Below are 24,313 nucleotides of genomic sequence, written 5' to 3'. Positions count from 1 at the left end.
ATGTATTTTTTGCGCAGATACTATGTGTACGCTGTGTGTGTGTGCGGCAGTTGAGCGCTGTTAGGAGGAGTCTGTGTCGGAGGGGGGCGGTGTGTGCCGAGCCGCTCCGTGAGCTCACTGGCTGCTCTGTCTCTAATGTGTGAGAGTCCTCTTAGAGGTCTGGCCACCGCGACCGACGTTTGGTCATTAGGTGACTGAAGCTCGCAGTGTGCGGACACTCCAGCAGCGCCTTCAGTCCGACCCCGGGACCGGGAGAAGTCAGACAGAGGAGACTTTACGCACAGCTCTGCTGAGGAGATGGAATGCATTGAAAGGACTCCGACTCCGTGAAAGTTTGCGTTTTTCTCGTGGAAAAGCAAATTACAGACAATTAATCGGAATGCGGTCACGCTTCACATTCGCCTTCTTTTGAGGTGCAGCAGAGGATGACACCTGCACCCCCCTTGGCGCGGACCACACTTGACATCTTTGAATAGTAGGTCAAAGCTTCTGCGAGAGTGACTTTCTGCCTCTCATTCTGCACTCAGATCACAGTCCCGCTCTCTCTGGTCCTTGGTTATTTTCTGCAGCTGCAGAATCAGTGCATGTGTTGCGCTCCTATAGCCTATGTCTTCATCTTTGCGCCGTCGCGGACTGCGGCAGGAACGCACAAGCGGGCAATCATCTCGTACCTGGACTGCGCGTAAACGCAGGTGAGCTGCTCTGAGGACGGTCATGTACATTTCTGGTTCTGCTGTCACATTTTTCATCTCTTTGAACTAAAGAGAAGGTTTAAAGCAAGGACTAGCCAGATGTAGCTCTGTAAACAGCCTGAAGTGCAGTCTGTGCTCACTGTGCTATATATTCACCATGTTGGTTCAAGCATTTGCTGATTAAGAGAGGAATCACTTTAATAGTTTAAAATCCAGGAATCTGGAGGGAGATTAAATTAGACTGGTGGTTAACCCCTTACAGACCAGTTTATCCTGTGAGCTTTTTGCCCTTAAGGGTCGAAACAAATGGTGTTAATCCACATTGACTAAATATGTTAAACGTTAAATAAGCGTTGCACCAGCAGTTTCAATTAGCTCCCCAGAGATGTTTAGTCTCAGTGAATTTTTATCCCAAAATGGTTTAATTACTGCAAAAATTCATGATGTTTACCCAACATTTCCAGGATGTTGGAGGCGCTTTTGGGATCTCCTCTAAAATTCAATGCACTTTGAGTCCTTTTTTGGCTGCACAAGATGAGCTTAAAGAGGTTACAGTCAGCCACCGGGTCATTTGGCAATAGATGATGTGTTTGTGGGATTAGTTGGCTTTGTTTACGTTCTACTTTGCATTAGATTAAACTCTTTTCTTTTTTTCTCTCTGTCATTCAGCACTCTCTGACATGCCTGCACTACTCACCTCTTCATGAGATCACGCCTCCTGGATATTTAGAATAAAAGAAAAGGAAAAACTTCCTCCTCATCACCAGTGAGGCAGTATAATCTGTGAAGCACTGACTGACTCACCATGGGCACCGTACTATCGTTATCACCCAGCTCTCGCAAATCAGGCTACTATGACAACCGTCCCGGCTCTCTCAGCCACTACCCGAGCCTCAGCAGCCGCTCCCTCAACAGCCAAAAAGACCGCGGGCTAAAGAGGGGCCAGTCCATCTTCCTCCCAGCACTCACGTGGAAGAGACTTGTGGCCTCTACAAAGAAGAAGGGCAACTCGAAGAAAGGCTCTGGTGGCCCGGTGGCCCTCGGGGATCCTCTGAATAACAACAACAACATTAACATCTACCAGAAGGATCCCGTGCTGCACCTCAACCGTGAGAATGTGAAGAAGTCGCTGTCATGTGCCAACCTGTCCAGCTACGAGGGCCCAGCCGGTCTGGGTCTGGGGCTCGGCTACGGACTGGGGATGGGTCAGGGACATGGATATGGCTACACCAAATCCCAGCAGCTTTCCTCTGTGAAAAAAGTCCCCCAGGGCACGGTGACCTCGTCTCCGAAGCGCGTCATCGTCCAGGCCTCCACCAGCGAGCTCCTCCGCTGTTTGGGGGAGTTCCTGTGCTGTCGCTGCTACCGCCTGAAGCATCTGTCTCCGGCCGATCCGGTGCTCTGGCTGCGGGCTGTGGACCGCTCGCTGCTGCTGCAGGGCTGGCAGGACCAGGCCTTCGTTACTCCGGCCAACGTGGTCTTCGTCTACATGCTGTGCCGAGACGTAGTGGATGGTGATCTAGTGGCGTCGGAGCACGAGCTGCAGGCCATCCTGCTCACCTGCCTCTACCTGTCCTACTCCTACATGGGCAATGAGATCTCATACCCTCTTAAGCCCTTCCTGGTAGAGGCGGGCAAGGAGGCCTTCTGGGACCGCTGCCTCGCCATCATCGACGCCACAAGCTCCAAGATGCTGCGCATCAATGCAGACCCGCACTTTTTCACACAAGTATTTGCTGAACTCAAGAGCGAAGGAGGCTGCGGCCCTCAGGATTATAGCCGGGTGCTTGATCGGTGAGCACCCATCCTCGCTGACCACATGCCTTTGTGTACACTCATGCACTCGTACACACACACACACACACATAATTGTCATGCAGATTGCTCCACCCCTTTTTCTTCTATGAAGGCCTATCTTAAAAGAATTATACAGAAGTATTGAATCATTGCATTTGTGCTTGTTGCCATTGTCCCATCCGTCCACAGATAACTGGTTGAGTGGGGCTTACAGCTGTTTGTGAGTTTACTTTAACCATTTGGTCCACCTGCTCCCTCCCGTGTCTGGTCCCGGTCGTCCCAGCTACTCCTCTGTATCTGCACAGCCTCACCTTAACGTTATCAATCTGTATGCACAAGGCAAGGAGAGAAAATAGGGCTCAGACAACATAGTCCACATGAAAATTTCATGGATAATACAAAGCAACATCTTGACATCCTCCGCCGTCTCATGTGCCCGCGGTTCAGACTGACGGGAACAGCTGAGACGTCCATGTTTGCTCAGTAAAACAAAACGAACAGGCAGTGTGTTTTTGTGGAGCCTTTTGAGGGAACACTTGCTGTTTGTTGTTCCCTTCACTCACTCAAACCTGCCAGCGGCTCCACCCCGTGTGTTAAAGTCTCATTTAACCCCGAGGAGGAAGCCGAACATGCGTTTACCGTTGGCATGTTTGGTGCGAGCACACGCATGGCCGTGCGCGCAGGCATCGTGCGCTGGACGGCAGCCAAGGTCATCAGCTGTTTACCCCATCTTTTGTTCCCTGCGTCTTGTTGACAGGGCACCCACAGCCGTGGTATTAATGAGATTAGCCGATTACTGCTGCCCCTCCCCTACGTCAACCTCTCCCCCCTTCTTGTCCGGTCGGCAGCCCTGCAGACCTTCAGTGGCTAATCCAGCCCAGGCAGGACTGGGCAGGACTATAGACACACACACACACATTAAAATACTTTGCTGTGTGTGCTTTATTCTCCATGCTGCGTGAATGTGCGGCACACGTGTGCAGCTCGGGGTCCGAGGTGGAGGCAGGAAATCTTTCCAGAGGCCATCCAGGCAGAAATGACAGACGAAAGGCGTTTGTTATTGCTGCTTCTGAATTTGTCCCACTTTCTCATCCCTCACCTGCGCATCCTCATCTGCCATCAAGAGGCTCTCAGGAACTGGGAGTTCATTTCTCTCATGTTCCTCCCTCCGCTCGACTATTCCCTTGAATGAAGCCATTGGCATTTGTGCTTCAGTGGCTTTAATCCCTGGTCCTCGTGTGTTTTACTGTGCATGTCAGTGATGGGTCACAGATGAGCTCCAAGTTCGTCGTTTTTAGATTTTAAGGGCTTATCAACTGCATTTGAACCACTGTAGTCATAAGAAGATTTGGTTCTACAGTAATTTATATTTGCTGGGAGCTCACTCTTCTTTCACATGCATGCAGGGGAAGCCAGAGGAAGGGAGAGCAGCTGCAAGACCCAGCTGAGAACAGAGCAGCGGCAGCAGACGTGATATTTATTAAGTCAGACACAGCATGGAAGGACGAGCTGGGGTGGAAGTGGGTTGCAAAGTGACTTGCCCTATATGAGATAGCAAGTTGACTCTGTAGAAGGGTATCGGCTGAGCAATCAGCTGATCTGGGCTGGCGTCAAAATCAGCTAATCTGCCAAGATTGCGGCTGAGCTTGACTTCATGGCCGCCGTGAACTAGAGCTACATCTTGTAATGCTGACAGCACAATAAAAGCTCGATTAAAGGCCAAATGTTCAAATTTTCAGAAAAACGCTAGACGTATGGATTCTTTTAGATTTTTTAATCAAGGTTGATAAACTCACATATTTAAAGGGTTTGGGGGAGAAAAATGAAGAGGCTTCCCAACTTATTTTGGGCTTATGCTCCTTTAAAAATTAAACGTGTGTCTGTGACTCATCACTGATGCGTATATTGTCTAATTGTAAAACTTGTTTTTAAAAGAAAAATGTAAGTCATTTACATAAAGAAAGCAAATGTTTGTGGAAAAAAGGTATCTTTTTGTTCTCCTCTTTTAATCACCTCAAGATCCTTCAGAGTCTTTCCTGTGACCCTTATTTTGGGTTCTTGAGGGAGTTCATGATGAATTTGAACCAAGAAGCTGTTTAAAACATAAAAATCTCTTATTGTGTGAAGTGGAAATGCCTTAATCTTATTGTAGCAGGGCATCTGGAGGTTTTGGTGCTCCACCTCCCTTCTCCACGTGGCAATCACTTTGCTGTGATGCTTCGCTATATTCTCGGCCACAAGGTCGTACGATACACGAGCATCCCCGCAACAGATTTGAGCTTTACACACATGCAGACGGGTTGTTGCACATGTATTCTCCTTGGGTAATCCACTTCTAATCCTGCAGCCCAATCAAACAGAGAGAGGGAACCCAGGATGAAAACATGGAGAAATAAGCAAACAGTTCCCCTCGAGTGAAGCCTTCAAGCCCAGCTCTGACAAAGTGAAGGCTGCCCCACCGCCTACTCCAGCTCATCCAACCTTACTGGAGTCGAGCCTCTCTGCTCTCCTGAGGGGTCTCGCATGAGCTCACACCAGCCTGAGAGGAGCGACTGCGGTGAGTCACGCTCGGAGAGTCGAGAAGTGAAACATCGCTTTCTCTACAGCGTTGACCAGCAGCCATTTTGGACTTGTAGGTCAGCGCAGCTCTCACTGCGGCCTGGTTTCCTCTCTAACAAGGACACTTGTGTCTTAACTCACCCCCTCCTGCCTCTCCCCTCCCTACACACACACTCAGCTGTTGTTCCCTGCCTGTTTCATTAGATTTGACACCCCGCACCCGCCAGCCATTGTCAGGACGAGGAAGGGCAGAATGGGCCAGTTTGTTGGCACCGGCTTGGTTTGTGTTTGCGTGTGCATGCAGGTCAAAGTTAAGGGCAACATCTGCTTCCACCATGCAGCTCGTGCAGACTTGGGTGATAATTAAATCATCTCATTGACATCAGCAAGAAACGAGGAGTAGAGGAACACATCGCGACCCTTTTCTTTTAATAAAAAAGGCCTTTTTCTTACACGTGGCCCATTCTTCACTCTCTGTAGCAGCACAGACACAGCAGAGAACCACGATTATATCAGCCTGATCATTAGAATTTGACCCTAAACAAAAAGGCATCACCTCCCCCACCCCTTTTTTCTGCACATCTGTCCAATCAGTCGGCAGCTGGACTGTATAGCTGTTCCTTAACTAACTCGCTTTTTAGCTGGAACTGTAATTCTGTTTTATCCAATCAAAACCCCCCGATATGAGTCCCGAACGGATTCTTGCTTCTGACTGACGGCGGACACGCGATGCCTGTGACATCTCCGGAGATTTAACCGTGATAAAACACGACATTTAGTGCAGTTTGGACCTCGCTCTGTAGATGGGACCTCCGTCTGGGACTTTGGCAACTGAGAGTTGCAGAATATTTCAGGTGGCTCTTTGCAGGAGACTTTGGCCGTTTGTGAACAATGTTACAAAAGACTTAAAAGATAAGTCTGGTATTGTTCTTTATTTTTCTTACTGTCAACAAGCATCAGACTGGGTTTTTACGCTGGTTCTGACTGAAGACGGGACGTGAATGTATACTTTTATTTTATGAAAAAAGGGTGGGCACTTTAGTTTATAGCAAACATCAATGACACAGGAGGAAATGAGTTGGGGAATTTACAGCTGCAGGGTTCGAGTTAGAAAAACTACAGTGCCTATGTTCATTAAATTAAGCAGCATGTGTTTGTGTTTAAGCTGCTGCGTATCAATAATTATTTGATCTGTTGACACTAAGAAATCTGGAAAGTACATCACTGCTTATCCTTTAAGCTGCCACAGCTCTGTGAGCTGTGTTATTTCAGTGCTGCTGTAGGTTGGTGTGTCATTTCAATGGCACGCCTTAGACTGATGATGTAAATACGAGGATGCGTAACAAAAAGAGCTGTTAAGAATGAAAAAATGAACAAAAACAAATAGTGTCGCTGTGTAGTAGCATGCATGCCAGCCAGGTAGCTTAGATATTTTTCTTTCTTTCATTTTTTACTTCTGCTTTTGTTGGATATGTGTGATGTTTTAAATGAATTTCTATGGTAATTTAAAACTGGATCTCATTGGTTACAGGAAACACGATGTCGTCAGTATTAAAGTCTCTCATGGCAGCAGGTGTAACGATCAACATTATGGTGTGCTCATGTTCAGAAACACTAGAGACATTTAACGAAACAGAAAAGCTCGTTTTTCGAAAGTCCTGAAAGATCAAAGCGTGTCATGTGACTCACTCTCACACCAGGCTTCATTTGTCACTTCGCTAAGTTAGATGTGGTCATCTGGAGTCTTTTTTAAAACCCAAGCTCGCCCCTGTCTTGTTGCTAATTTCGTAAAGAACTGATCGAGTTAGAGGCTTTTCTCATCGATGCACCAGCTGGTGACACAAAGGCGTCCATTGTGCGTGCAGCGGTCGTCGCAGGCAGCTCCGGCTCGGCCTGCGTCCTCTCTGATGCAAAACAACACGTTAAAATTTCACCACAACTTCACTTTATTTCTGCGTCGTTTCCTGTGCCAGCAGTGGACAGATGTTAGTCCAGAGATAAATATGTGACTGTCCAGTCCATTTCCTCCTCCACCGCTGCTGCTGCTCCTGAGTTTCCATGGTTACTTTCCTCAGCCATCTTTTATAACTGTCGCACCGAGATGAAGCAGCACCTCGAGCAACTTTTGTAAAGCCACTCAAGTGTGCGTCTCTCTAAAAGTGAAAATACTGTTGATGGGGAAAACTTGAAGAAAAACAAATGTGACTGTTTCATTTTTTTTTCTTTTTTTTGTTGTTTATTTCCTTTTTCATGATGATGACGATGATGATGTTTACTATATTGATTATTTAATAAAGTATTGAGCTGAAATCCAAACCTGCTGCTTCCCATTTTCCACTTAAATAAACTGCCTTTGTCCTCCACACAGCGCACATGATGATATATTTCCTGCATTCAATCCAGCTAACTTAAGGCTGGCTGTAAATTCATGTGGGACATAAGATAATAACTTAATGCACAGACACACAATGGCGCCACGCCGCAGATGGCCTTTTGGCTTCCTGTCAGTGAGGGCTGGGCTCCATCTGAGCATTTCTCTGCACTCGGTTGCCACCCTTTCCTCTGTTACCACAGGTGGAATTGCTGCGATGTGAAGCTGCCTCTGCTCTCCTCCGAGTGCGATGAGAAGATTTTTATGCGACATGAAAGAACAAAGTTGGTGCTGCAGAGCTGAGACGGCTCTGTTCTGCAACGCGTACACCAGTTTAAAATGAGAAACGCAGAGAGGAAAGCAGGTTTTGTGTTGCTGATTTAGTAGCTGTGGTCAGCAGAGCGTCTGCCTCAGGCTGCCTTCACACCCACACACACACGCACGTATGCACACACACACACACACACACCGATTTCTCTACATCTTAGCTGCTTCTCTTCCCACAACTTTGCATTTTTCTAATCATGTATCAAATTAAAATTTTGATTCAGAAACTACAACATTTATTCCTTGTTATGTTTACATTATTTTATAAAAAGGACACCTTCGAATTGGTGCACTGTTACTACCTAATAATAATAGTTACATAAATGAACCGCATACATGAACTTTATATGTAATACTGTGAAAGCAGAATATTCTCCAAAAGCTCCAACATATTTGAACTGGCACAAAATCACAGCACTGAGGAAAAAAACAATCATAGGCATCGTCCGCTCAATGTTATTGTTAAAGGTAATATTGAATCAGATACCCTAGCAGAAGCCATTAAAGGTGTTTTAATGGCTGGCTCGGTAATAAATTGAGCTAAAAATTTCTGACTGTTTTGCTTTATAACATTTAAACATGCTAACTGAGCCATCGTTAGCCTGTTCTAGGCCTCAGTCACACAGGCTTAGAGTCTAGTTGCCAAACCTTTGGCAATCGCAGGTCAATAGGGGAAAATGCACATTCCCTCAATAGCTGGTGAGCGGATTGTTGTTTCTTGGTGATGGTTGCTGCACCAAAAACCCCTGTGTGGTTGTTTTGGTTACTCAAAGAATGCCACTGTCACCTGGAATTTGCAGGGAAGACTACCAAGTGAAACTTAAAACAGTGTGATTAAGATCAGAAACAGTAAGGCTTGTGTTGTTCTCTGAGGCTCGCTGGACTTGGGAGCTCAGTCCGTAACGTATTCTACAGATGTGTGGTGAAGGCTTCCTCTGCTCCTGCATCACTGTGTGCATGGCAGAAAATAAGTCTTTGCTGACGATCGATCCACCACCACCACCATCAACTCCAGCAGATGCAGGAAAAGTGTCTTCCGCATCTCGAAAGACCTTACTCACCCAGCACACACACTGTTTGTTTCACTTCCCTCAGGCAGGAGGCCGTGGAGCATCAACAGCAGGACCCCCAGACTGAGGAAGACCTTCTTCCCTGAGGCTGTAAGACTGCTGACCCCTCGGGTGGTGCTCTGTAGTCTGCTGCTCCAAGCTAAAGATGACAGGCATGAGAAACCACTTGAGTCTTCGCACTAGTCACTGCACTTTCTTTGAAACTTGTAAACTGTCACACTGTCATTTTATTATTGATAGTTAATTCACATGGTCAAGATGCTTCTTTGGTCCCAAATAAAAGCCAAGAAAGTTAAAAATATAATAGACATTTATGCAAAAATGAGGACTGAGTACAAATGTGGGAACATGCCATGCCCAAACATGCCATGCTCTGTGAATGCACATGTTGGAATGACAACAAAACCCCCTGAATACTTGAGAAATGCACCTTTTAAGGCCTTTACACACTGGAAGCGTCCGTGTGATTATTATTGTTATTTTTATTTTTTTTTGCCTGTCCCATTTGGTTCTTTAGCCGTCAGAATTGTTGTCTGAAGACCAACAAGGATACCCAATGGATTTATTTTGCCAAATGGATCATCATGGCATTGCCGTATTGGTCCATTTGATCGACCTTTGTTTTTATTATTTATTTTATTTTATTTTCAGTTGTTACAGACGGGACAGACATGAGTGAGGGATAGGAAAGGGAGAAAGAAAGAGGAAGGAAAAGAAAAACAGAAGGGGAGAGGGACAGTGAGAAAGGGGGGGGAAAAAATATCTCCTGGATCACCTGTTGAGAGAAAAAGAAGAGAAAACAAGCAAAAAAAAACAAAACAAAGCAACATACTAAACACAACACCATCGCATTAATCTAGCTAAGTGTAAACAGCAGTAAATACTAAATATTGAATGTTGTTGTGCAGCACGCAGGACAGACAGCGCACAATGTGCTTTGAAGTAGCAGCCAAGAAAGGTGTGATTTAAGTCTACGAACAGTGAACACCCGTGTGCACACCTGTGTGGATCGGCACGCTTGTATTCAAATGGTTTCCCCATGTAATGGTCTGCAAGAGGATGTAGAGAGCCATAGCCCTGTCCCCGAGGGCATGAAGCAGGCATGGAGGAGATCCAGGCCCCAGACATCCAGAGGCCCCAGAGTGCAAGAGCCCAAGGAGGATCACCGGAGGGGCATCCGTGCCACCTTCATGGGAAGGGCTGAGGATCCCCAGACGAGGGGTCACCCAGTAGCCACCGGGCAGAAGCTAGAGGGGGCTGACCGGCGAGCCCGCCGGCTCCGCCGGCAGCCAGCTGTGCCAGAGTGAACCGAGCCGCAGGCACAGAGGCCGGAGGCCCGAGGGCCCCCGCGCCCCGGAAGAGGCCTGACCGAGCACCCAGACCCAAGAGATGTTACCCTTCCCTCCGGGGTGGAGGCAAGCAGACCGCCCCAGGCTCCGCAGCAGCAGGGAGGCCAATCGGACAGCCAGCATCTCTTCCCAGCCCCCCCCCGCCCCGATGGCTAGTAGAGAACGGGGGTGTGTTAAGACCCCATACCTCCCTCCTCCCACTCAAGTGTAGTGTTGCTGCGTGTTGCTCTAAAGTGTATTTAAAACAAGGGAGAGCATGGTGCTGCTGCCAGAGAGCAGCAGGTGTTAGCACGGCCCCTCCCGAGAACCCTCAATGTCTACATGGATTTAAAATTGAGAGGTGGGCACCGGCGCCAGAGGTAGGTTTGAATACACAGACCGTCTACTGGACGCCGTTAACGTGCCCACCCTCAAGGCCCTATATATATATATACATATATATATATATATATATATATATATATATATGTGTGTGTGTGTGTGTGTGTGTGTGTGTGTGTGTTATGAGAGTGTAAGTAATGTGGATGTCTAAGTTGTGAGATAAAATTGAGGCACAGGTGGCCAGAAGAGGACAGGGGGGGGGGGGGGGGGGGGGGGAATGTCTCCCCTGCACCCTGGTGACACACCCGCACCCCAAGGCCCTACCTGTGTGGGTAAAACATTTTTCAGACTCACCAATCCTTAATGCAACCCTCCACACTGACCAAGTCATTTCCTTGGATGAGTTTATTTAGTTATTTTTTTTACAAAAAACAATTTTTCAGATCCGAATAAATAGATCTGACCAGTCAGACCACAGCATTTGGCAACAATACACCCATAGCTCAAAACACGCACTGGTACTGAACATACAATGATATGAAAATAGGGAAATAACACTAGTTTCTGTCAAACGCTCGGTGTAATGGCCTTTTCTTTGATCTCCTCACTGTGTGACTGATTAGACAAGCTGGCATCTCTCATGCAAACTACAGGCAATCTGGTAGCGACTGGAGAGGTTTCTGGCACAGCACCGTACCTTGTGACTAATTTCACCTAGCAACTGCCAGAAACCACTCCCCAACCTGTTGGTAGAACACACATTTCTCCATAGCAACGGGTGGTAACCAAGGAGTTGCAGACCAGACTCTAAGCCTTTGTGACTGAGGTCTTTCCTTTGCTATTCCTTTTACAGTGAGTCCAAATGTCTGCCATGAAAATAAAACCCTACATTTTTTTACTTTAAAGCTTTTAAATGTCCCAGAGGAGACGTTTGCTAACAGGTGGCTAAATGAGAGTGGCACCGTTATTGTGTGTTTAATCCACGTTCTTACTTTTTACCAAAGCTAGAAATGGTTAAGTGCTTCTTAACAAACACATGGGTTTTTCTTTTAAATGCATATATTTAGCTTTTGTCATGTAACAGCTGTTCTCCATCTAACTATGACTGAGAAATGAGTTTTCGGTGAAAGCAGCTTACTTGGCACTATGTCACCCTGTCGATGATACTAGAAAATGATTATTTAAATGCCATTTATTATCTCTTCACAATGCGAGGGTGAGAGGGCAGTCGGGGAAAACTACACAGCGGTGGTCAGTGGCCGGCACGGCGGACCCCTCATAGGGCAAAGAGGTGAGGGAGGTGAGGCCTGGGGTGCTTTAATAAGAAAAAAAAGGAAGAAGACAGATGAGACGAGATGGAGAGGATTCGCTGCAGATGGCTGCCGCGGCCTGACCGAGTCCTTTCCAGCTTTCTCCTGTCCTTGGAGGACACAAATCACCAGCTCTCTGCCTCCCGGTGTCACTCTTCTATAGAGCCTCTGAGCTCCCTGTGGCTTTTCAAAGCCTCGGCTGCTGTTCACTGACTTTTATCGGTCCTCTGGGAACCAACATGCACCAAAACCCTGCTGCCATTCTTCCCATAGATGGTCTCCAAATACATTATCTGTCCAAGCTGTGCTGCACTTTTCTGCCTCAGTCCCTGCTTTAAGTACATATTTAAAAAAGAAAACATGTTCAGGTGTTAATATGAAGAGCAAAACAGTTGCTTTCCAAACTGTATATCCAGCATATCCAGCTATTGGCAAGCAAGGGCAAGGAGCATATTACTGGGTAATTAGGTCACATTAGTGTGTGGTGGTCATAATAATAAAACCCTGTTTACAAGAACAAGCATATCCTCTGTGGCGGATATATCAGTTGTGTCTACTCGACACTAATGTTAGACACAGGGGTCATTTCCAACGCTCAGTGCCGTGTTCACGTCATAGTGCAATTACCAATTTACCACTTATAAACAGCACTGGCATCAACACTAATTAATACTGAATGGGGAGGCTGTTTGTTTAGTGTTTAAACAAGCCAATCGACTCGTTATTTCCTGCTAATGGTCAAACGGACAAAACGACATGAAACTGTTCTGGTGCACATGTAGGACTAGGACTAACTGGTACTAGATTGCAGTACGAGAACAGAACATCCTTTATTTCCAAGCCTTCTGCACATACCATGAACTACCGAGGGACATCTTTTGCTCTTGACTGTTAGCTTTAGAGTAGCTATCCGTATATAAGGCAGCCTGCTTTGCGTGAGCACTCAAAGTGCTTTTTACTCAAAGCCTCATTCACCCAATTACACACACATTCATATACTTTTTTGTATACCTAACTGCCTCGTCTAAGGATGCAATCACAGGCGACTTGAGGTTCATTATCTTGCCCAAGGATACGTCGACATGTAAACTGGACCTTTCCCTGTACCTTCTGAGCCACAGCCACACTAACTTAATCAATGCAAGCCTGTGATCCGCTCTCACTGGGAATTCCTCAATCATGGGAAATAACTGTAATCTCAAATCCCACTGGATTCCTGCTGTAGAATGGAAATTCTTTTATGTCCATTAAAATGATCAGAGTGGCTGTTCTTCTAGGTGTTGCAATAAAGTTTGAAGTCCAGACATCCATACAAAAATAGGATATATGAGGTTTAGAAGCAGGAATAGAAATTGGCAGTAAGTGTTCTGACTTAAACAAAACAACCCCCCAGAACAGCGCTGCTATTATTTTGGATGAATGAAGATGGAAAAGGAAATAGCAGTGACATTTGGAGGTTAGCAAAGCGGAGCTATTTGATGTAAAATCACTGTGTGGCATGCTACTGCGCTACGGTTAAGCTAATATAAACACATTAGCAGACCTAGAATGGCTAAACTGCTAAACGGCTAAACTGCTTTCAGTGCAATGACCCCATCCACAAGACGAGGTTAGTCATTAATGCTACAGTCACAACAGCAGTCAGAGCCAAAATTATTGCGACTTTGTGCAACAAATTCCATCGTATTTGCGCTGTTGGTGACTTCTAGAATATTTTTTAACTGGATTAGATGACAAATAAGACTGACTGTGTGGTAGCATGTGTCCAAAAAGTTTGTACTTCACTTCTGTTAAACTTTTTTTCCTCTGGTAAGATTCTGAGGCTAGACCTTACTTGGAGCCAGTTTGATGCAGCTTGTTGGCTTATGTCCCATGGCGGGATGAAGCACTTATCCAGTAAAATTCTAGTCTGTTACTTTGGATTCCACTTTCATCCAAACATGGCACCTTCGAAACCAGAGGGTGACATCATGGTTGCCACGTCCGTATTTTATATACAGTATGTGAACTGCCTTTATACTGCGTATTACTTTTCAGTTTGAGACATATCAGGGTATGTCTCAATACAAATAGTACTAAAAATAAAGCTTTGCACTGCAGACCTGACCCTGTCTGGTGATGTTCAACACGAACACCTGCTTCTTCACTATCGATGCACCGTTCAAGAAAGTCAGTGTAAGAAACAAAAGCAACAGTTTAAGAAGAAGATTTTTGTCATATTGAACCTTTGCAAGCTACCCAAACAACATAAAATGTGACTCTTTTCCCCCATGTTTGGTCGCTGTGGTTTATCAAACGTTTCCTGATTAGTAAGCATTTGGGCTGATGGCATGCTGGCTCAGAGCGAGCCAAAGTAAAAACCAATCTCCCCCCTCATGTTACTGTAATCTGCAGCATGTGACCTCCTCTGACGGAGGGATGCTGGAAAACCTGCAGGGCTCACCAAACCAGTGGCCGCTCTGCACTGAGAGGATTTAAGGGGAAAAAACACAGCAGCTCTGGGACACGTTATATTCCCACTGGTAAATCCTCTCCAACTCATTACCAAATCCTCACTGCAGGGCTGCTAAGCTCTAAAGAGAGACGGACCAGGTGCCAGTCTTTTTGTAATGGAATTGCACGGCGGTTTAAGTGATTGCATCAACAATTGCCACCCCTTATAAATTAGATTAGACGTAGAAGAATCCTGTTTGCACACTGTTGCTGTAAGAAACCGAGAAACTTCACGATAATCCAAAGCAAACATCAGATGAAACGCTGTTAGCGTCGATCTACATTCTAACCACATGGCTGATTGCAGTATTGCGTCTGTGCCGGCGAGATTGGGTTTTATTCACAGCGAGGAGAGATGTGATTGGAGCTGTCAGAAAGGAAAATGACTGCAAAAATGATGCCGAAGAAAAGCCTGGCAGCAGCAGCTGTGACTGTGATGGGGAAACAATTGGGAAAATAACTGTTGCATTTGTGCTAATGGAAAAGATGCCATTAAGCTAAACCCATCAAAAAGCAGGGGAAGCACTATGAATTTCAACTCTGCTTTTGTGTAAAAGATGCTGATTTGGTGAGGCAAAAATATCCCGGTTTGATCTGATGATTAACTGTTCATCTGTTCTGAAAATGTGTTTGCATGGCTCGAAGACGCACGCGAAACACACTTAATAATCGGAGATGGAGAAGCTTCAAATGCTGCTCTAACACGTAATTGATAAATCACTGCTTTTACATGAATGATTAAAGGATTACACACAAACAAATGCAGCATATAATCTCTGTTTTCTAACATACAGCCGCCTCCAGCGAGTGATTGGTGGAGCTGTAACTGGGAGAAGAGCTGTGGTTTTCATCCACGGGAGCGACAGCAGATTAACACAGAAACTCTGGAGGCCTTCGTTTGGCGCCGAAACACAGAGCTTTCACAGTAACACACATGAGTCTGAGGCTCACGCTGAGGCGCTGCTCGTGGCATCTTGGTAAACAAATCTCGGTCAGTTGCCTGATCTTCCCTCTGCAGCTGTAGAGACCTTGGGATTCTCTCATTTTCTGAGACTCAAAGTCGAAATTAGATTTACAATTAACTTTGTTTTGCTACTAAATGCAATTTGCTGTGAAAATAGCAGCATGAGGGCAGAGGGCTGAGGTGTGCCGATGGCCGTGATTTCTGCTGCATGCTTACTTTAATTTTTCTTTGATTAATGAGATCTCAATATAACGAGACACGAAAGATGAAGCTGCTGACTTCGGTCACCTAGTTAATAAAACCTGAGTGTCAAAAGTTCACAAGAGGTTCAGAGAAGAAACCAAAAAGACTCACTCATCACTCATTGAAGTGCTAAACACATTAATAAATAAATAATAATGATCCAGTAAAGTAATGTAGTATAATAGTTACTTTTACTTTGGGCATTTTAAGCATATTTTGATGCTAAACTTTTCTTAGGTAGGATAATGACTTTTATTTAACAACCTAAATGATTCTTTCACTACTTTTCATGTAATCTGTATTATGGCACATGAAAGTGAAAATCATGCCTTGTGTTTTGTACACTATTTATTTGATTTGTTTTTATTTATTCCACTGAGAAATGGGCACCGAGCAAAACCACCTCGTAATAAAACGACACAAAAAGTTGCACCGTCACGAAGGTGTGTTGCTTCAGATAGCAGCGAGGCATGAAAAACAATCCAATTTCCCCAGTTTAACAAAGTCTTCCGTCAGGTAGGAACACGGCATTTTTTTTGTCAGTTCCTTGAAGCATAATCTAAATTAACTTTAATTTCACTAGTCACAGGGATGTAAAAACTGCATGTATAAAATTACCAGACAAAAACTAATTTAAATCAGTTTTATAAAGTAGGTTTTTGCCCTCTAGAAGATATGCCTCTTCCATCTTTATTGTTTCCATGCCCCATGAACTTCTCTCTCTGTTATATATGTCTGGCTTTAATCCTTTTCAAACCCCTAAACACTATGCAGCATTTTATGACACCACCAGATATTTTATCTTTACAAGGCCTGAGTTATTAGTCGCTTTATTTAGCAGTTTTATTCTTTAGAACTTCTCACATACCTGTAGCTCCCATTTCCCAGAGGAAGATTATGTGTTTTAAACTTCCTCTGGATCGTTCACACGTTAATGTCACGTTGCAGTCATGCGGGAGTCATTACAGTTGCAAGAATAAAGGTGTGAATTGGCATCAAACCTCCTGAGACAGGATGTCAAGACAGCCTTGTAGTCCCAGCACCACTTTAAAGTGAAGAGGAAAAAAAAACAAGCAAGCTTTAGACTTTTTGATGTTTCACATTCACTAACTGTTTAATTTGCAATGTTCCCTAAATACACTTTAACAGTGCATTATTTATTTTTAGCTTAGTGATAGCTGAGCAGTGTGATCTGTTAACGTTTTTGGAAACAAGTTTGAAAGGCTCTTTCCACACATGAGGTCCAAACAGTTTGAACAGAATTAGGCTGGGATGTTTCCCACAGGTGTCCTCACTCACACGTGTCACACAGCAGGAAACGGTCCAGTTCAAACTATTCAAAATACTCCCCGTCTCTTGAGCTTATTTGATGTCTGCGAGTCTGCTTGGGTCCCAGTAAATTTCATCATCAGCTACTGGCTGTTATCTTTATATGTTGCGTACCCTGAAAGCAGTTACATTGCTTTTCTGAGCTTCTGAGACAATGATGTGGGCAACAAATCATTGTCATTTATTTTTATAAAGAACTCAGAAGCTTAAACACGGATTTAAATCAGGGGAAAGACATGCTTTTTCCGACTTCCACCCAGTATTCAGAAGGTGTGAACATCCTGGTCCAGGATCACGGACAATTTGGTGGAGTAACTTACAGAGCTACAATATTTTCTCCTTCCACATTATGCAGATCCTACTCGTGAAAAATACACACACACATCTGTACTCTCAGAGTATTATGTAGCACTGAGATTTGGGGTATCACAGCAGGGTGTGCGTCAAAGAGCAGGAGTCACGGCGAGGGTAGGACGTCGCACTAACAGGTCACCGTGGAGACAGATAAAAACTGGCAGCACATCAGAGAATTAAGATCTCAGACTGTGAACAGAGACACGCACATATTTACTCAGAGGGAAAAACCCTACAAGTGGAGCAGTAACCGTATCTAAAACCTCACTAAAAGAAAGTGGAAGTTTTGTTGTGTTTGAAATGAAGCTTTTGCAATAAAACACTAAATCTAATTTTCCACATTAAAGTCTGCTTGTCCTTCTTTGGAAACCTGCTGCTAATCTCGGCTAAAGGCTACATTAGCTGCTACTAGCATAACACACCCGAATCTGCAGTTGCATTGAGAATAAGGAATAATAAAGGAATAAAAAAGTCCAAGGCTGTTTTAAATCCACTCTATAGTGGGCATGTATAAAAGAGGGACACTGTTGTGTTTGTGCATCCATCCATGCAGGATGGACGTTTTAGCTTGTGAGGGCAGCAGTCAAAGCAGAGAAACCCAGATCTTCCTCTCCCCCCACCTCGTCTAGCTCATCTGAAGGGCATACCAAGGCATTCCCAAGCCAGCTGAGAGATATAATCCCTCCAGCATGCTCTGGGTCTTCCCCGGGGCAACTCCTGCTGGGATATGCTTGTAACATCTCTCCTAAGAGTACACCCGGGATGCATCTGTTCAAGGACCCAACACATGCGATGGTTGTGCTTACTGGTTTTCACTTTATTTATCAGTTGCACAGACAAAGACACAGTCAGTCCAGACCTCTGTCTCTCCCTTCTCCGCTCGTCTATTCCTTCACTACGAAAAGAAACGGAGACCGTCATCAGTCCAGTCACCACCACCTGTGGCCTCACCTGCCTCCCGGCACCGCCCCCTTGAGCTCAATGCACCACTTCTGACCTGCAACTAAGTCAGGGACCACACCTCCGCCACAGCATCCTAGTCAGATGCATGAACCACCTACTGCGTCCTAGAGATGGGCAGACTGATCTAAACATCTATATCGATACCAACACTGGTAGTGGTATTTGATTGATGCTAGCGCTAGGACTGATAGGATGCTTTGTTTCTACCCTCTTAGCATGAAGCGTACTGAACTGTGTTAAACATTTTTTTCTTTGGAAAATTAAAAAAACATACATCAGTTATAATCTGTGAAAAATGTGCAAACCTTTTTGTGCTGACTGTCATGTGAATTGTATTTATAGCCTGTAGCACATTTAAGCAACAGTGGCTGAGCCAAAGTGCTTTAGAGGCTGGCACAAAAAGAAATTGCTAACTGATGATGATTCATTTATAAATCATGTAACACAAGCTGCCTTTACAGTATTTGTATTGGTATCAGCACCACTGGCTGATTTTCATTTGAGTCAGAAAGGTGTTAAGTTATCAACCAACATCAAATTTAATTAGCATTGGCTGTAGGTATAAACTGTGTGTTTACTGGTAGTTTAAAAATTACCAGAATGTGAAATTTAAGCAGAGACTTCTTGGGTCATTTGTTAGTACAGTAAGCCACACAACACATCTAAAACATCTCAAACAAATTGGATAGGTCTGGTTCAGTCACAGACTATTCGCCTTAATTGAGTTTAAAATGATCGGTTATGTAAAAAGCCCTCTGGGACTAAACAACAACAAACCCTGTTCAGTTGTTATAAGCATGTAAATCAGCTACAGAGACTGAAACCATGTTTGTAGCAGGCTGTAAGCATGTTTATTCCTGCTGTAACACGGGAGTCTGTGGGGATTAACTCATATTTGGAGTTAGTCTCGAGTGGCCACCAGAGGAACTGTAGTTTATAGTCCTGGCTTTATTTTTTTACCACTTGTATTATATAAGTATCAGTTCCTTCCACAGGACAGTGGACAGTTTGCATCAAACATTGAGACAACAAACTAAAGGACTAATAATGACAATTATGCAGCAATCTTTACCATTAAAGGATCATTTTCTTTAAGCATGTCCGTAAATCTGGTTCATACCAAATGGTTTATCTGTTCTTCAGCAAATATTCTGGGAAGAATTACACAAAAGAGCTCAAATTTATCTGCAGCTGCTGTTAGTTAGACCTGGAAAACACTCATAATTATTAATGTAAAAAAACATTTATTGTCACAATTATTGTTTCTACAAAACGTGAACAATGCAAAGGTAGCACGATTTTCAACGGCACTGTAGAAACACACAAGGTTCAACTTAATCACACGTTTCTTGTAAGTTTTCTATGATTGGTTAGCTTTAACCATGATAAACAAGCTGGGCTTCAGTTTAGTGCGGCTTCTCCTGAGACGACAAATTTACACTTTATTTAAAGTTCTGTAAAAGACTGCAATAGAAGACGTTTGTATAAAAGCAGGTTTCATGGTGAGTTTGTTCACAATAAAAGAAACACATCTGGACAACCGGATAGCACAATAAATAAACAAGGAAAGTTCAGTTTCATTCCTCAGAAATCATTTAAATGACCTCTCCAGTGCTGGTTTGTGTTTATCAGTCTAACTATCAGGAAAGGGGACGAGAGAGGAAGCAGCTCCTGCGTCACGGGGTCCAGTTTTCTGTGGACGCGGCCTCATAGCTGCCACTCAGAGGACGGATAGAAGCGTCTTTACTGATTCATTATGTTGCACGGAAGCCTTAAAGCCACTTAAGGCTGAACATTTTAATGGGTTTTAATTACTGCGTAAAGTCGACATTCACTCTGTTCATGTGGCAAAACACGAGAGAAACATTAACATACAGAGAACTTAAGTAAACATTGAATAATGAATTTCCCCCCACTGTCTTTTTTCTTTCCCCCTTTTATTACTTCTGACACAATTATCTCAGTCTGCAGGCAGCGGTGTGTTACAACACAAAAACATGTCCATATTTATCATCATAAAAAGTGCTTTTTGTTTCTGTTTTTTCAATCATATCTTAAAAAAACATCTTTATATTTCATAAAAATACAAAAAAGCATAAACAGTACGATACATATAAACGTGTTATAAATGAATATAAAAGTATTTCAGCTTTCAGTTTCCTCTGCGGGCTGAAGAAAGCAGATTCTCCCAGAAAAACTGCTCAGATTACTACTTTAAAATCCTCATATACTGCAAAATTGTTTATATGTATTAAAAGAAATTCCTGCTAAAGTCCAGCTGGGATGTCTGTGGCTGATATTTTCTCCTTAGATGTCGATGAGGTGTAGCTGTTAATGGTTTGACTGGGGGACTGTTAGTTAGCGGGGACCAGCAGGATGAAACCGTCTTTACTCTTCTTGAAATCGGCGATGGTTTGACCGGCTTTGGTTTCCACCGAGATGTTCTTGGGCTTGCCTCGCATGTGAATCTCCAGACCTGAACGGCAAACCTTCACAGGAAACTGGACTTTTTTCACCCTGGAAGACAACAACGCAAACATTTGGGTTTCAATAACTTTGCCAGAACTGATACGTGATTAGCTGATGGTTATCATGGTTACAGGGACCAGGATCATCCATTAAACTGCTGGAATATTGATCTGGTCAGTTAACTAGCAGAAGATGTTCAGAGAAAATTGCTCAGTGGGAAAATTACACAGCTTTAAAAGATGTCCACATCCATCCATGTCCATATACGGGCTGTAGAAATCACATTTATTGCCACTTATATATTATCTTGGATATTAGACAAAAATATGAAGCTGCTTTTGATTCACTTGGAGACAGACTTTTTGTTAAGCCTTTTTTGACTGAATTCACAGATGCACAGATATAAAACTAACTTTGATCTTTATTTCATTTTTACCCAGACATTAAAATACAGGTCTACACAAGCTAAGATTCAAGAGTCCCAAACCTGCCCACTGGTGCGTGGGTTTTAGGAACATTGCATTTATTGCTGCTAATCCAAAATCTTGGGATACCAAAGTTGCAGTCTGCTCCTCTTAGAAGTGTGTTTTGAATGTCTACCGCAACAAGACTACAACATCTCCAGAGCAAGTCACAAAGTAAAAAACAGAAAAAAACCCCCCAAAACTGAAGCATCACCACAAAATATTTGTTATTGATCACCTAACACCTGGCTGTTTGCTGAGTTCCCCTGATCAAAGCAGTATCCAGCCCCTCTGCTGACAGCTGGGGCATGAAAGTGTGCCTGGGCTCGCTTGGCTGCTGCACAGTCAGCTGAAGATGATCCACTGTGAAGTCGCTGCTTCCTCCTCGACCCCCGGGGATCCTACAGCCTCAGCGTGGCTGCCTTGACCCCGCTGCTCCACCAAACACAAGCTGGCCCAGCACATGGCTGGATCTGTGCAGCATGCTTATAAAGACTCTAACACTGAATCCACCTACGTCATAGTCAGAGGCCCAGGGGAGTTTAAGGCTCAGACTCCTGCTTGTAAGAATGTTTCTCTTGCGAATGTATTCTCTTTTTCTCCAATCAGCAAACACTCTCAGTTTCAATTCAAGTTAATGGCTTTAAAAAAAGAGATGAAAGGCAATATTTACATAATGACTATTTGTGGATGCCTCTGAATATTGGTAATGCGACTGATGATAAAGGCTGGCTTGTAAAGATAAGCCAACTTGGCAAGCTTGAGGTTAGTTTGGCAAGACAGACGAGTGTGTTGTTTCAAAGTGTTTGTGTCATCTTCTCCCCAGACTGCATGGTCGTCTTCAAAAATATGGCTGGAAATCATAAAGGATAAAGTCCCATTTTTGGGAAGATTGCATAATTATTGTTATGCAACAGTGCTGGCAATCGTTGGTGCAAATCTGAGGAGAAACACCTAGAATCTTAGGTTTTAAATATGCAGTTTATTATAGTGTTATATAAATATATAACGCTATATACATTAGCGGAATAGAGATAGGAATAGGGTGAACTGGATTATAAGTATGCGGTAATGCTTTTGTTTTGGAAGTGCTAGGTTTTTGTGTGTGCATTGTGTTTTAACCCTTCACAGCTCTGGGGACCTCTCATAAAGTCGGTTAAAAGTACAATAAAAAAATTCTCCTGCATATTAAATATAATCTGAGGCTTTGCCCCCTGGCACTAGATTGCATATATTGATTGCAACTTCCTGATCCAACATTGTTTGGACAAGTATTTTTGCCTCCAATTAGGCTCAGGTTCATACTCGAGTTTCTCTTTGACAAGCAAGCAAAATGTTTTTTTTCTGGAAGTGGTATTTGCTGGAACTTTCAGTTTTACCTCATTTGTTTGAATTGTTTGAGTTGAGCAAAGACAAGTCTGTATTGAACATTTAAAGATGATAATTAGTATTAAATACATTTAACTTTCATTTTCATGAAACTGGTTGTCAAGTTTTTACTATAGCTAACCAACATGATTAGACTAGCTTATTTGCTAGTTTAGCAAATGAATTGATTTGCTAAACTAGCAAATAAGCTAGTTCAGCTAGCAAATAAGCTAGTTCAGCAAATTAATTTTCTAATTCATTTGGTATAAACTAATCATGAAGTTTTTGTTTAGCCTAGCCGATGGTATTCAGGTTTCTCATGTGACGTCAGAGGCGCATTGCGTGCATGTGTGTACTCCCTGACGGGTTGGTGAGTGGTTGCTGGTTGTCACTAGGCCAAATAATAAGAGTGCTTCACCAAAAACCTCCTTTTCCCTGTACTTTAATGTCTAGCAGATTGTGAAGGTTCTTCATGGTTTGCATGGAAAACAGCAGGTTGTCTGCAAACACTTGCTAAATTGCAATGGAGAACATATGTCTTAGTGCTGTAGCCAAAATGTTAAAAAAGTGAAACTTTTGCTTTGAAGGTAAAAGGGCTTAATTTCCTGTTTTAGCTGCTTATATTATAACATTTATAGGAGAAAATTAAGCGCAGTCACTCTTTTATAACTATACAAACCTGATTAAACACATTAAGCTATCAGATGTGACATTTTACTTTGAAAGACAGTTTTTTCCAGCACACAAAAATGAAACAGAAATTTCTCTTTGTTAAGACAGTTCTGTCACTACCTCGTCACTGATGTGAGCCTGACAGTTACAACTTAGTCATGTGGATTCAAGGCTTATTCTGATTTAATTAAGTTGATTAGCTGTGCAGGCAAATGTAATAAAATAGTGACTGCCTTCCATTTATGTTTCTATTTAAAAACCATAACAGACAATTACAGAGAAATGGAGCCGCATTCTGAATAAAACAAAAAGATTATCCGGTGGAAAACCTCATATTTGGATCAGGTAATCAAATTGCTTAAAAATATGTTTCACGTCAATCAGTGGGGACATATTTCTTGAATTATCTGACGGAAACTGAGATCTCTATTTTTAAAGTTGCAGATGAAGATGATTGCAGATGATTATTTGCTGTGCTCTTTCTAAAAGAGTTTGACCTCAGTCACTGCAATTTTCCAGAGCTGTGATGCTATTCATCATGAATCACCCCAACAGGTGTGGCCCTGCTGTTTTTTTCTCAGCCAAGCCAACCCTGCCTGGCTGAACCCCCAAACCAGCTGTCCAGCCCTGCTGGACTATGATAAACCTGACACAAAATCCCACTGACCTCCTGAGGGCTTTTTTAATTTGTGCACAATGCTGACCTCATCGTAGCACTACCAGAAGTGAAACCCAACTCCGGCAGCGCACATTGAGAAAAGCCTCTGGCTGCGCCTGAGGACAGTGGATGACAGGCTGCAGAGGCCTGGGAAGTTTTCTGCTGCAGCAAGAGAATTTTGTTTTAAGGCTGAGATTGTCCACAATAACCAGACTGTCCTCCACCAATAGAAATCGGCCCAGTTGTTGCTTGTGCAAACATTTAATGTTCACAAGCACTAGATGGGGAACCACCTTTAACTAGAGGGTCATTGGAGGACCTCACTTTGCAAATTCATTAAAAAAAAAGAACAGATTAGCCATCTTTAAGTCTACATAAATGTTTTAGATAACGTACATAGCAGGAAAGACATTCTCTCAAGGTGCACAGGAGGATTAAAGAAGTAACTGCGCACTGGGACAGATGGAAGTCACTGACCGAGTGCACGATTTCTCAACACATTTCCATTTTTTCCAACTTAAATGATGCTTTAAAGCTGCA

At 43.6% G+C, this 24,313-nt stretch overlaps 2 protein-coding genes across 5 annotated transcripts in view; one reads left to right on the top strand and one right to left on the bottom strand.

Moving 5' to 3' along the window:
• Positions 1–132: 132 nt before the first annotated feature.
• Positions 133–7,364, top strand: LOC146492935 (cyclin-dependent kinase 5 activator 1). 2 transcript variants are annotated; one of them, XR_014871984.1, is made up of 3 exons: positions 133–692; positions 1,362–4,434; positions 4,509–7,364. XR_014871984.1 is itself a non-coding variant. In XM_085148976.1 (2 exons), exon 2 carries the CDS (start codon positions 1,498–1,500, stop codon positions 2,488–2,490), a length of 993 nt encoding a protein of 330 aa, XP_085005102.1. In that variant the 5' UTR covers positions 133–692; positions 1,362–1,497; the 3' UTR covers positions 2,491–7,364. The 2 variants fall into 2 exon arrangements, 1 of the variants encoding a protein (XP_085005102.1); XM_085148976.1 differs by having other exon boundaries at positions 1,362–7,364.
• Positions 7,365–19,450: 12,086 nt separating this feature from the next.
• Positions 19,451–24,313, bottom strand: part of myo1g (myosin IG) — a 73,214-nt gene continuing 68,351 nt past the window's right edge. For all 3 annotated transcript variants that reach the window (XM_085148414.1, XM_085148413.1, XM_085148415.1), the window contains one exon: positions 19,451–20,659. In XM_085148414.1, the coding sequence (XP_085004540.1) occupies positions 20,497–20,659 (163 nt within the window). In that variant the 3' untranslated portion in view covers positions 19,451–20,496. The remainder of the gene's footprint in view (positions 20,660–24,313) is intronic.

This window comes from Neolamprologus multifasciatus, chromosome 22 (assembly GCF_963576455.1).
Source record: "Neolamprologus multifasciatus chromosome 22, fNeoMul1.2, whole genome shotgun sequence".
Taxonomy (NCBI): Eukaryota; Metazoa; Chordata; class Actinopteri; order Cichliformes; family Cichlidae; genus Neolamprologus; species Neolamprologus multifasciatus.
The sequence above is the reverse complement of the archived record's forward strand: the minus strand, read 5'-3'. Positions and strand labels throughout refer to the sequence as shown.

Bases quoted from the DNA above. Each gene is read 5' to 3' on its own strand.
- LOC146492935 (XM_085148976.1), top strand. From the start codon at position 1,498: ATGGGCACCGTACTATCGTTATCACCCAGCTCTCGCAAATCAGGCTAC.